The sequence below is a fragment of the Nelumbo lutea genome, chromosome 1 (assembly GCF_056320005.1).
Source record: "Nelumbo lutea isolate HS-2025 chromosome 1, American lotus-T2T, whole genome shotgun sequence".
Taxonomy (NCBI): domain Eukaryota; kingdom Viridiplantae; phylum Streptophyta; class Magnoliopsida; order Proteales; family Nelumbonaceae; genus Nelumbo; species Nelumbo lutea.
The window spans coordinates 173347228-173360414 of record NC_142684.1 but is presented as its reverse complement, the minus strand read 5'-3'; the positions used below and the strand labels follow the sequence as shown (position 1 = coordinate 173360414).

Genomic DNA, 13187 nt, shown 5'->3' with positions numbered 1-13187 from the left:
GACCGCCTAGTGGACGCGACCTCGGGACATGAGTTGCTAAGCTTCCTGGATGCCTACTCGGGCTACAACCAAATCCGGATGGACCCCCTTTGACCTCACCTACGACACCGAAGCGGTAATCCCAGCGGAAATCGAAGTACCTACGCTGCGACTAGAAGCATACGACGAGCAGACAAACGAAGACGAGTTACGCACCAACCTCGACCTACTGGACGAGGTGAGAGACCTCGCACGCATCTGAACTACGGCCTACCAGCAAAAGGTAGCTCGGTACTACAACGCCAGAGTAAAGAAGAGGAACTTCCGCGTCGGCGACCTGGTTCTCCGTAAGGTCATGGTACCCGAACCCGGCGTAGGAAAACTCAGACCAAATTGGGAAGGACCCTACAGAGTAAAGAAAGCACTCGGGGGGGGGGGGGCATACGAGCTCGAAACCCTAGAGGGAAAACAAGTACCCCGAGCATGGAACATTGTCAACCAAAGGCGATACTACCTATAGACCGCCAAGCAAAGTGGATAAAATCACCACCAAAGCCTACGGGCTAGGACACCGAACTAACGAAGAAACCTCGGCACGAGCAAGCAAAGAAGAGAGCCAAAGGCGAAATGGAGACAACGAACTAATAGGGACCGGCATCTCAGAGCACCAAAACTGGTCGCGCAAGTGCAGTAACCCAGGTAGAAAACATACCGGACGTATAGTCAGTTCGGCAAATACGTTCAGTTCGGCAAATATGCTCAGTTCGGGAGAAAGAATAACCAGCACTTAAACAAAAGTCATTCCATTTCAAAAGTAAGGTAGTACATAAAAAAAAAATTACAAGCCCGGAGCTATTTCTTCATCATCAGAAGGCACTTCAACAAAACCCGAAGGCCCCGCCTCGCCCTCGGAGTTTGGCTCGGCATCAGCAGCATTAGCCATCTCCTGAGTTATGCGCGAAGTGGATATGGCGCTAACATCGAGCTCGGGGTACGTATTCCAGATCATCCACCGGCTTAGTTTAAAACCCCTCCTATATGAATCCACCATCAGATCATCAAAGCCCGGAGAAGCAATGTACTCATCGACGGCCTTCTTCTTGGCATCTTCGATACCTTGGGAAAAGATCTGCGTCCTCTCCCTGATGTCCTCCTGAAGATACTCGACCTGATGCTGCAGATCCAGCCTCAAGTCTGCCATGTGCTTCACCACCACTCCCATGGCCTCGGCATCTCTCTGAGACCTCGCCTACCTGATCCATGAAAAACGAGCACTCTCTTCGGCAGCACGAGCAGCCTCCTCGGCAGTGCAACGAGCCTCTTCGGCAGCTCGCGCCTGCCTCGAGCTCCTCTCCACCTGAGCCGACAAGGCGTGAATAGAAGAATTCACCTATCAAAAGAGACCGAATGATCAAAAGAACCAACAAAACAAAAGCCAAAGAGCTCTAAAAAAAAAAAAGGAAAACACTTACCACCATGGCATGGGTAACGGCACGGCAGGCCACTTGATGCAAAGGGAGATCAGTCCACGCCGCGACCTCCTCGGAGAAGATAGCCTCTTTACTCTTTTGAAGAGCATGGGGCGGCGTCAGTACACTCCTGAAATCCCTCAGGGCCCCCGAGCCTGAGGGCCCAACTCGCGTAGGAGCAGACCCGGAGTAAGCAGGAGCCCCGGAGTATGTAGGAGCCCCTGTGTATGTAGTCTCAGCATAAGGGCCCCCTGTCAGCTCTCGCATCGGAGGGACCACCTCGGGCTCCGCATCCTGAGGCATCTCGACGCGAGTTCGCTTGGCAACCCGCTTTCTCCTCTTCATACCTTGAAACAAGTGCCCACCCCGGGTCCCTCGTGAATCCATCACACCTACGAAAAGAAGTTCGCCATCAGTAAAAAGCAAGAAAGACAGCAAGATAAGAGTCTCTAAGTGAAGAGCCTACCCGAGCTCAGGCCGGCCGCAATGAGCTTGGCCTCCATCAGATACTGTTGACACTTCAGCCCAAGCCGCGCCCATTGCCGGAGGCCCTTCGCTGTCTCCTTGTCAAGTGTGACCCCGGAGTCAAGAGCGGCCATCCCCCACTCGGTCTGAAAAGGCCACCCCAGCACACTTCGCACCCCGAAATAGTCCCGCTTCCATGTTGGGACCTTGTTGGGGAGCTCGTGTAAAAGCTTAAAGCCCGGGCGAGGAGACAAGTAGTAAGCCCGTCTGCGCCCGGGGAGAGGACCCGCTTGCTTCTTAAGCATCAAGATTGAAGAAAAAATCTCCAAGTCCAACGGAAAGCTCTCATCGCAGAATAAGGAGATTGTCCCCACCAAGTTTCGAATGGAATTCGGGTGAAGCTGGCCGACCGTCACGCCGAAGTGGTTCAAGACTTCGACAAAGAGGTGATGGAAAGGCAATCGCAGCCCCGCGGCGAGCTGCTCCCGGAATATCATGATCTCATCAGGACCATTTTCCCAAGGAAAGCTACCCGAAGGTATGAAATAAGCATACTCCCCGGGCAAGTTATAGTAAGTAATGAGGGATTGGAGCCCCTCGGGCGTCATGGTCGAAGGGCCGAACTTGTCTAACATCCGACCCCGACGAGAGGTGGACGCCAAACTACCCGAAGCTCCACGGCCTACGAGCTCAAACTCTTCCCCGAGCTCTACCTCCGGCTCGCTAGGGCTATCGGGGGATGCAACTTGGTTCGTAGAACCTGCATCAAACCCGCTGAAAGGACTATCTGAGCCATCCGAGCTAGACATTGGGAGTGATGAGATCCAGGAAAGTACTCACCCGGACAGAAACTGTAGACCACAGGAGCTCGGACGAGCGGAAGACCTTGAACGCGAACTGAAAAAACCTGGACGCGAACTGAATGCGAGCTGAAACTCAGACACGAGCTCGAGAGAAGTGACAACAACTGGTCCGACGGCCTACAGTCGCACTGACCGCACGTCTACCGAGACCGAGACGTGATTGGCGCACGTCTTTCTGAAACTGACAGCACCGACGCACATCTTTTCGAAACTGACGGAACGCCAGCGCACGTCTCCTCAAGAAAAACGGCAGCGGCACATCTTTTTCAAATTTGAAAAGACGCCCGCTATCGCGCCCCCCCAGTGTTGCACTTTTTTGAAATTTTGAAATAACGTGCTCGCCGCCACATCTATCAGCGTTTAGACAGGTCGGCGCGCTTCCCGCCTAAACGGACGCTCGAAGAAGCTCAAGAAACCCTGACAACGCACCTCGCGCCAGCAGAACCAAGATTCAAAGTGCAGTACAAATCTACCTGACCCCTTGCGAACTCCCCGCGCCAGGTCAAGACCCTTAGTACGAGGAGTGGGGGGCAATTGATGAAGGAAGATTTGGCCCGACCTCGCAAATCATGCCACGTGGCAAAAAACAAGTAGCTCGACACTTAAAACAATGTACCGAGGGTACAAACACCAAAGGGAAGAGACCAGCGGTCCGAACTCCCTACAAGGTGCCCGAACTCCCTACTTAGAGTTCAAACTCCCTACAAGGTGCCCGAACTCCCTACTTAGAGTTTGAACTCCCTACAAGGTGCCCGAACTCCCTACTTAGAGCTCGAACTCCCTACGAGGAGCCCGAACTCCCTGCAAGGTGCCCAAACTCCGTACTTAGAGTTCAAACTCCCTACGAGGAGCCCGAACTCTCCCTTTGGCCCCGTCACACAAAGCAGAGACCCGAACTGGCCCATCTTATGACAGTTCGGAACCTCCCCCCTTATCCGAACTCAAGACCGCCTCACGCACCGCTCCAGGCACTTTGCTTCTAGAGCGTTGAACTGGATGAACCACACCGTACTTGACACCGAAGGAGTCCGTATCCAGGGGCGGCGCACCCGACTGACTTGGGATCTGACGCTTGACGGCCGCACTACAAACGGCCACCTGCCACCGTCACTTCCAGTTATAGAGACGGCTCCGACAAAAAGAGCAGTGACGGTTCTGCCCCAGCAGAGGCGAGGACGCCTGAACTGGCAGAAGCACGAAAATACTCATTCCCGACTTGACAGGAGTCTAGGAGTGAGTGCGCGAGGTGGTTATAAAAGGCTTTCCACTCCCCCAAAGAGGAGGTATGCAAACTTTGCGCTATCTGGTTTTATCTTGCCTTTGAAGGATTCTAACTTAAGCTTCAGAGCCTTTACACCGGGTTCCCCCCGGAGCTTCCTCATCTCCTCCGTTTTAGGTTCCCTGCTATTCAGTTCAGAAGCAAGGTCGTTGACAGCTAAGATCGGCCAGATCGTGCATCATCAATATCCTTAGCCAGTCGGTGGCTCCGGGTACTTGATAAGTTTTGTGAATTTCCAATCTGCGAGCTCATAGGTAGAATCTCTTGAGGCTATCGACGTTCTAGGCTCGAGGTACTTGCTTTCCTTCCATCGTTTCAAGCCCGTATGTTCCTTCTCCGAACACCCGTCTTACCTTGTATGGTCTTTCCCAGTTCGGTCCAAGCTTGCCTACATCGGGCTTCGATACCATTACCTTTCAGAGCACCAAATCGCCAACTCGAAACTGGCGTCTTTTGACCCTAGCAATGTAATACCGAGCTACCCATTGTTGATAGGTCATAGTCTGAATATAAGCTAAGTCACGCACTTCTTCAATCAAATCTAGGTTAGTTTGGAGCTCGTTGTCATTTGCCTTATCGTCATATGCATTGAGACGCAAGGTCGATACTTTGATCTCGGCTAGGATCACAGCCTCTATTCCGTACATCAAGTTAAATGGTGTTTCCCTGGTTGCAGCCTTAGTAGTGGTTCAGTATACCCAAAGGACTTTGCGTAACTCGTCCACCCATAACCCCTTAGCCACGCCAAGTGAGCTTTCAGTCCACGGAGGATGGCCCTGTTCGTCACTTTGGCCTACCCATCTCGGCGCACCAATTCAGAAACTTAATGTCTTCAAACTGATACCCATTGTCTAAAATCAGTACCTTGGGTAGTCTGAAACGACACACTGTGTTCTTTCAAAAGAAGTTCTACACGTTTTGGGTTGTAATCATCACTAGTGGCTCAGCCTCCACCCACTTCGTAAAGTAATCCACTGCTATGACCAGGAATTTTCTTAGCCCAGTTTTTGGAAAAAATGGTTCGAGGATGCCTATCCCCCACTGTGCAAAAGGCCACGGGCTGGTTACTTCAGATCAACGACAGGTTGGTGGAGGATATTAGCATGCCTCTTGTTGTTGTCACATTTCTTGACAAGCTCGAGTGCGTTTACCTTTATGGTGGGCCAGAAGTACCCTTGTCTTAATGCCTTATACGCAAGGGCTCTGTCCCCCAAATGTTCTCTACAAAGTCCTTCATGGATATCACGAAATACATGATTTGCTTCCATAGGTTGCAAGCAATGTAGGTAGGGGAGTGTGAATGACCTTCTATATAGTCACCTGTCAATAATAACATACCAAGCCGACTGATGCTCTACACTCCGAGTTGCGTTGCATTCTTCTGGTTGGGTCTCATGGAGCAGATAATCGACAAGCTGATCGATCTAGCTCAGTTCTGCTTGCAACACGAGAGCGACCTATTCTGCCCCCTGAGAATGTTGGGCTAAGGCAGGTCATCTATGTACATCGTTCTTATCGTATTGTCACTAGTACTAGCCAACCACGAAAGGGCATCGGCCTCAGTGTTCTTTGACCTCAGTATCTGTCAAACGAACCAAGCGCAAAAGGCTGGTAGGAGTTCTATCACTTTAACTAAGTAGGCGGCCATAGTTGGATCTCAAGCCTCGTAGTCGCCATTGACCTGGTTTACCACCAACTGAGAGTCGTTGCATATTACGAGGTGTTTTTCCTCGACTTCCTTCACTAATCTTAGCCTGCCTATCAATGCCTCGTACTTTGCCTCACTGTTCAATGCCTCGAATCCAAACCGGAGAGTGTACTCCAACTTTACTTCGCTCAGCCCGTATAGTATCAACCCAACACCGCTTCCTCGCAAAAGAGATGAGCCATCTATGTGGACGATCCAGGGCTCCTCGTCCCAGGTCGGCATTACTCTGACCGGGATCGATGCTGAATTGGTTGATGCATTCGATGCATTACCAGGCTCAATCAGTTTAGGGGCCGGCATGCTGAACGTGCATTCTGTCACGAAATCGGCCAAGACCTGACCTTTGATTGTTGAGCGTGGCTCAAACCGGATGTCGTACTCACCCAGCTCAATCGCCCACTTTGTCAATCTGCTAGACACCTCAGGCTTTAATAGGACATGCTTCAAGGGTTTGTTGGTGAGGACGACGATTGTGTGGGCTTGGAAGTATGGTAGCAATTTTCGAGCTGCAATTACAAGTGCGTACGCTAGCTTTTCTATGTTGGGGTACCTAGTTTCTGCGTCCTAGAAAACCTTACATAGTAGACGAGTCATTGGACCCAGTCAACTCCTTTGATTAATACCGTGCTGACTACCTCTTCACTCGCGGAGAGGTATAACTTCAGCCCATCATCTTCCTCAGGTCGGGTAAAAACTAGGTTGGTACTTAGGTATTTTTTTAGCCCGTCAAATGCGAGCTGACACTCTTCGGTCCACACTAGGTCTTTGTTTTTCTTTATTGCTTTAAAGAAGGGTAGGCACCGGTCCACCAATTTAGACATAAACCGGTTGAGGGCAGCTACCCAACCAGTTAGTCTTTGTACTTCCTTAACTTTCTGAGGTGGTCGCATATCTAGTATGGCTTAATTTTATCCAGGTTGGCTTCAATACCACAATGGTTTGCTATGTAGCCAAGGAATTTGACTGACGTGACCCCGAAGACACACTTGTTCGGGTTGAGCTTCATGTTGTATTTTCTTAAAATTTAAAAAACACAATTTAAATCATCAATTAAAGAATTTGAAAATTGAGTTTTCACGACCATGTCATCAACATAACATTCAATTTTATTCCCAATTAATGGTTCAAAAATTTTGTTTACAAGTCGCTGGAAGGTTGCTCTAGCATTTTTCATTATGAAGGGCATCACTTTGTAACAGTACAACCCTAGCTCAGTTACAAAGGCGGTATTGTCTTGGTTAGCTACGTCCAGTCTAATATGGTTGTAGCCAAAGTAAGCGTCCATGAAGCTCAACAGCTCATGCCCCGAGGTCACATCTACCAAGCGATCTATCGGGGGAAGTGGGAAGCAATCTTTCGGGCAGGCTCTGTCGAGGTCAGTGTAGTTGATGCACACGTGCCACTTGTCGTTGGCTTTCTTCACAAGCACGGGATTTTCCACCCAACTTAGGTAGTGGACCTCTTCAACAAAGTCCGCTACAAGGAGTTTCTCAACCTCCTCATCTACTACCCTCCACCGCTCTGGGGCGAGGTTTCTTTTTCTTTGTCTAACTGGCCTGACTAAGGGGTCCACATTAAGTTTATGATTAATTAAGTTAGGTCAATACCGGGCATTTCTGCTATGGACCAAGCAAAAATATCTAAATTATCGTGTAAAAAACTTAGTAGTTGCAACTAGAGAGATTCGTTTAGTAGAGCACCCATCTGGAGGGTCTTCATCGACTCGGCTTCGAAGACCAATACATGGACTGTTTCCTCCATCGGGGCAGCTTGCTCCTCGGTATGTTCAAGTGGGGGCTCTAGTTCGACATCTTCTACCAAATTTTCCTTACCCTTTAACACTGCTACATAGCACTTGTGTGATTCTAGTTGATCACCTCGTACTACCCCCACTCTGTAGCTCGTCAAAAACTTCATTGACAAGTAATAGGTTGACACGACAGCTCAGAGGGCATGCAAAATGGGTCGAGCTAAAATTGTGTTGTAGAAGGATGGAGTCGCGACCACGAGGAAGCTGTGTTCGAAGCGCACTAAATTGGGTTACGTTCCTTTTGCAACTGGCATTGTGATTCGGCCGATGGGCCTGACCACCTTACCACTGAACCCCACTAGAGGTGTATCTCCCGTCTCCATGTCACTTTGTTGCAACTACAACTTGTTGAAGGCTTCCAAAAACAAGACGTCGGCTGGACTTCCTGAGTCCAACAGTATTCGCTTCATCTCGAAGTCGTTAATCACAAGCTTGACAACCAAGGCATCATTGTGCGAATATTGAATCCCACATGCGTCGTCCTTGGTGAAATAAATGGGCTCTTCAAGCCGAGGTCACTTTGTTGGGTTCTTGGTTTCTTGCTTCAACTCTCAGGCCGAGGTCTTCCCTACTGCCGTGGTACACCCCACAACAATGGATCCACCGGTGATCATGTTAATCACCCCGTGGATCGGCCTGTCTCTAGGTGGTTGTGGTTGTCAAGGTGACGGGCCATTCCTCTTGCTCGGTTTTGGGGCTTTTCTTCTTTGATCGGTCTGTCGGTCTATCGTCTCTCTATTATTGTGTTGAATATATTTCTTCATATATTCACGATGGATCAAGTCTTTGATTTCCTCCTTAAGGTTTCTGTAATTTTCTGTACTATGCCCGATGTCCCGGTGGAAGTGGAAGTAGACATTCAAATTCCTTGTCGTCGAATCTCCTCGCATCCTTGGTGGCCACCTGACATTAAGGTTGGAATCCTTGATTGCCATCAATATTTCACCTTGCTTCGCATTGAGGGGGTGTAAGTGGTCCTTTCAACCAATGGGGTTCCAAATAGCTTACTTGACCCAGCACCCCGAGGTGGAGACTTACTCCTCTTGTGTGGGGACTTGCTCCTCCTTGATGACTTGCTTTTCCGCCATTGATGCTTGCTACTGCTGGTCTGCTCGTTTTCTCTTTTTCTTTTTTTCTCCCTACTGAGGCTCCTTTTTAAGCTCTAGGGTTTCCTCTATCTGCATGTACTTCTTGGCATCGACGAGAAACCTCTCCATAGTTTAGGGGTGTTTCACTCCAAGGCGCCAAGAAAACTTATAGTGTCAAACTCCCCTTATCACCGCGGTGAGTCATACGGTCGGGTCGAGGTCAGGGATCTGCAAGTACTCTTCGTTGAATATGTTGATGTAACTTCTAATGGTCTCATTATCCCTCTATACCACATCTAGAAGGCCTGCTGCCAAATTTGGGAACTTCTTACAAGTGACAAAGTGGGCAGTGAATTTATTGGCGAACTAAACCCAACTCTAAATCGAGTTCGGTGCTAGATTCCTATACCACATCCTGGCTATACCCCTAAGCATCATAAAAAAGGCTATGCAAATGCAAGCTTCATCCGTTCCGGTGAGTAGCATTATGAACTGGAAGGCGTCAATGTGGTCATTCTGATCTCCCTTCCTACTATAGGTCTCCAACATTGGTGTCTCGAACCCCTACGGCCTTGGGGCTATGAGGATGTCTTAGGATAGGGGGAGGGCCGACTCAATAGTACTGGAGCCAGTTGTGCAACAACAGAGCTCACTTCCTCCTGCACCCTGCTCGGTACGAGCGGCAGAGGGTTGCTTCTTGGCGGGCTGCTCTTAGCTGATACCCGGCGGGATGTATGACGTCATCGCTTCCTTGCTTCCTCAATGTGGGTATTGTTTACCTCAGTATTATCTGGTACTTCGATCCTTGTCTGCTTGTGCTCTCGGACACTGTCGTGAGGTGGGAGCTGACTTCAGTCTCCTACGTCTTTGCGGTCTCGAGCAAGATGGTGGCTGTTATGGGGGGCTGAGGGGTCTCTCCTAAGCCTGCTCCTCTGTCCCCAATCTGATGGTTGTTGTCCTGCTGATTGCGGTTCTCAAGCCGCGAAGGTTGTTGTCCTGCTGATTGCGGTTCTCAAGCCGCGAAGGTTGTTGCTGATTGGTCCTCGTACGCCGAATTTCCTCGAGCCGGTCTTTCTGGTTTCCCCCGGGAGAAGGCGGCGACGTGCGCTGACCGTCAACCCTATCCTGTGGTGGATTCCTACCTTGGGGAGAAGTTGGGACCCGAGGGTTCTCTACACCCTGGTGGGGAGATTGGTGCACATTTTGACTGTGGTGTTGGTTCTGAGGCTGTAGTGGTGGGAACTGCTACTAGTACTATTGGTAGAAATAGTACTGTTGAAACTGTTGAAGCTGTTGTATCTGTTGCACCTACAACTACATAGCTCGGATGCTACTAAACAACTCATCAAAATGTTGGTTCCCGACTCTAGGGGGAACCACAGAAGACTTCGACATGGAGAAAGTGGTGCTTACTCGAGGCAACGGGGCGTGTAACGGCTGGGTTGCAAAGGTCTAGGTTGACATGGCCCTTGAGATGGTCAAGGGGATGTTATTTGGCCGATGGTCATGGAGGAGCCTTCGGGATACGTTGGAATGCTGTCCTGGCCCCCGATAACACTTACGTCGATGGCCTTACTGATGTTGCTTGAAAATTACATTGAAACAAAGTAGAAAACAAGAGATGTGTAGCGACTTAGCTTTTGTGTATCTTTCCCACAAACGACGCCAATTGATTGTGCGCGATCTAGATGAACCTAGCTGGATGGCAGCTCGGACGTCGATTGTTGAATGAGATGGGCAGACTACAAGAAAACAGATTAGAGGAACCCGGGGTGGCTAACCCGATGAGGTCACTTCGATGCTTAAGTTAGTATTCTTATTGTGGTTGTGAGCTAAAATCTTGAAAGTAAGAGAGCTAGAGTACACTTAATCTCACGTACCTAGGTCTTGGGGATCTGTGCCCTTATATAGTAGAGTGTTGTGGGTCTCATAAAACATTTTTGGGATCCACTCCCGTGTTATCAGGAATCCGTTCCGCCCTAGATAGTAGTTATCATGTCTTCAGACAATGCTCATTGTGCCTGCCCGAATCAGGCGGGCTGAGGTTAAAGCCAGCGGTAGCAAGGCATGATCCCATAGGTGTCGGAGATAGCTGACGGGCTTCTAGAAGTCTACTACATGTCACCTCTGTATGATGCTTTCCCGAGCTGCTCCTACCTTGGTCATGGCCGAGGTACCCGAGGTGGCGGGGAGTGCTGAGTCATCATCTTGCTGTCGGATTGCGTCCACGTGTCCCTTGTTCAATAGGCCAGGCCGAATCAGCCTACATCAAGCAATGAAGATTTTTTTTTTCTTGCATTTCGAAAAAAAAAAGTGAAGCTATTTTTGATAATTTCTCTGAAGTGGTTCAGTCAATGCAGCTTAATCAACACTGGAGGAAGATCAGATTGGCATTGACACCCTACAGTACCTCCCACCCATGTATTGGGAACATCTCCCATGATAAATTTGGAAGATGTTCCCAATGCGTGCTGAGATGTGCATGTGGGGTGGGGCACTTGTAGGGCACCAATGTGATCTCCACTTGAGCCCGTTGAAACCTCCCAAATGGGTTTCAACTATCACCAAACTGTCCCTATTTCAGGCGACTCTGGATCTCTTACCCATGTTTACCCACAACACACTACTGTGCATTGGGAACATCTCCCGATGCATAATGCTATGTAGGAGAAGGATAAGATGTTCCCCATGTATAATTACAATGTTATATGGGTAAACGTGGGTAGAATTCTTGTGGGCAGCACATCCGGACTCACATCATGCCGTCCACAATTCACTAGAATGGCAAATCAGTTACAGTGCTAATACAGAGGTAAACATATTGTAAATTTAAATGATGCATAGACTTCAAAAGTGTTGTTCATCATGATCTTCCCTCGTCCCCAACTCACGCTAGCATGCTTATATACCAGAACATACAAGATACAAATATAAGTTTAATACATTGATTTCTACTTTGGGTCAGCTGCAATTTGGGCCGGGCTAGCCTGAACCCAACCCAAATAAAAGCTGGGTTAGGTTGAATTAGGTTGATGTTGGATTAGGGCTAGGGTTGAATTTTGCCGATCTGACCCAACTTGAACCTGACCTAACTATTGCTATTATGCATATAGTTCTAATTACCAGTTTGTCTTAATTTTTAAGATCTAACCCTAATGGCAAATTGTCGTTAGTGATTTTCGTTCCATAAGTAAGGCTGACCATTCTTGGCCCGGCCTAGCCCGCAAATTTCTGGTCTTAGGCCCAGATTTTTGTGTACAGCTCAGCCCAGGCCTGCATCAAGCCCAGAAAATATAAGGTCGGGCTTGGCCCAATACTCAGCCCTATCCATAAATCTGTTTTATTATTACTAATTTCATATTTTTTATTTTCAATATAAGATCTATTACAATTCATAATATATTATAACTAGCGAGGGGTAACACCGAATAAATGGGACAGTTAAGTATAAGGAAGAATAATAAAGGTTGTGACAGTGGGATTCAAATCCTGGTCTTTGCTGAATGAACCAACTAATATATGAAAGATATATATATAACAAACAAATAAAAGAAATACAAATTTTAAATGTATAAGAATAAACCCATCTTACAAAGTCATTAAGCATATAATTCCCCAAAACACATGCTATTGATCATGTAAACCAATAGAATTGCACATGGATTGGTTTAAAGTGATAAACCGTTGTAAATTGGAAAATTTGATTTTTAATATAAATATTTATATTATGTTTTTATCAAAGTTGTATTTACATCAATTATCAATGTGAGACACGATGTAAGTGGAGTTTTGTATTGATTTTTATGTTTAATTATACTTCATCCAAACTCTGACAAAATTGGATCAGTGTTTAATTACACCCATCCATATTCACACTGCAAATAAACACGGCCTTAGTTTTGGAAAAAAAATTAATTGATAGGTAATGAAATTTATTTGAACACCTATTAAACACATAAATTATTTGTACATCAATTTTTTTTTTTTCTTTGCATGTACGTACATCAGTTGTTACAGCAATCATGTATACCAGATCCGATTTGGCCAACTCATATATGCAGGTCGGCTCGCATTTTATAGCGCATGGGTCTGCTGTCTGCAATCTGATCTGGTTCAGTATGAATTCATTATCAATGGATTTCAATCTGATGAATATTTTAGACCATTTATCAGTCCCACTGGATTAAGAGTTGGGCGCAATTCGCCGATAAATTCACTACCCATTTCGTCACATGTAAGAAGTTCTCGAAGTCGGCAGCAGGCTTTCTAGATGTGGTGTAGAGGGATAATGAGACTATCAGAAGTTACATCAGCAGATTCAACGAAGAGTGCTTGCAGATTTCTGACCTCGACCCAGCCATATGACTCATTGCGGCGATAAAGGGAGTTCGACACGAGAAGTTTTCTTGGCACCTTGGAGTGAAATCCCTCTGAATTATGGAGAGGTTTCTCGCCGATGCCGAGAAGTACATGTAGTCAGAGGAAACCCTAGAGCTTAAAAAGGAGCCTCAACAGGGAGAAAAAAA

The 13187-nt window shown here is 47.7% G+C and overlaps 1 protein-coding gene across 1 annotated transcript in view; it reads left to right on the top strand.

The window, feature by feature from the left end:
• The window catches only part of LOC148879260 (ent-copalyl diphosphate synthase 1-like), a 28898-nt gene extending 15963 nt beyond the window's left edge, over positions 1-12935 (top strand). Inside the window, exon 16 of the mRNA XM_088960745.1 lies at positions 12723-12935. Coding sequence (XP_088816871.1) covers positions 12723-12848 — 126 coding nt within the window. The 3' untranslated portion in view covers positions 12849-12935. The remainder of the gene's footprint in view (positions 1-12722) is intronic.
• The last annotated feature ends 252 nt before the right edge of the window (positions 12936-13187 follow it).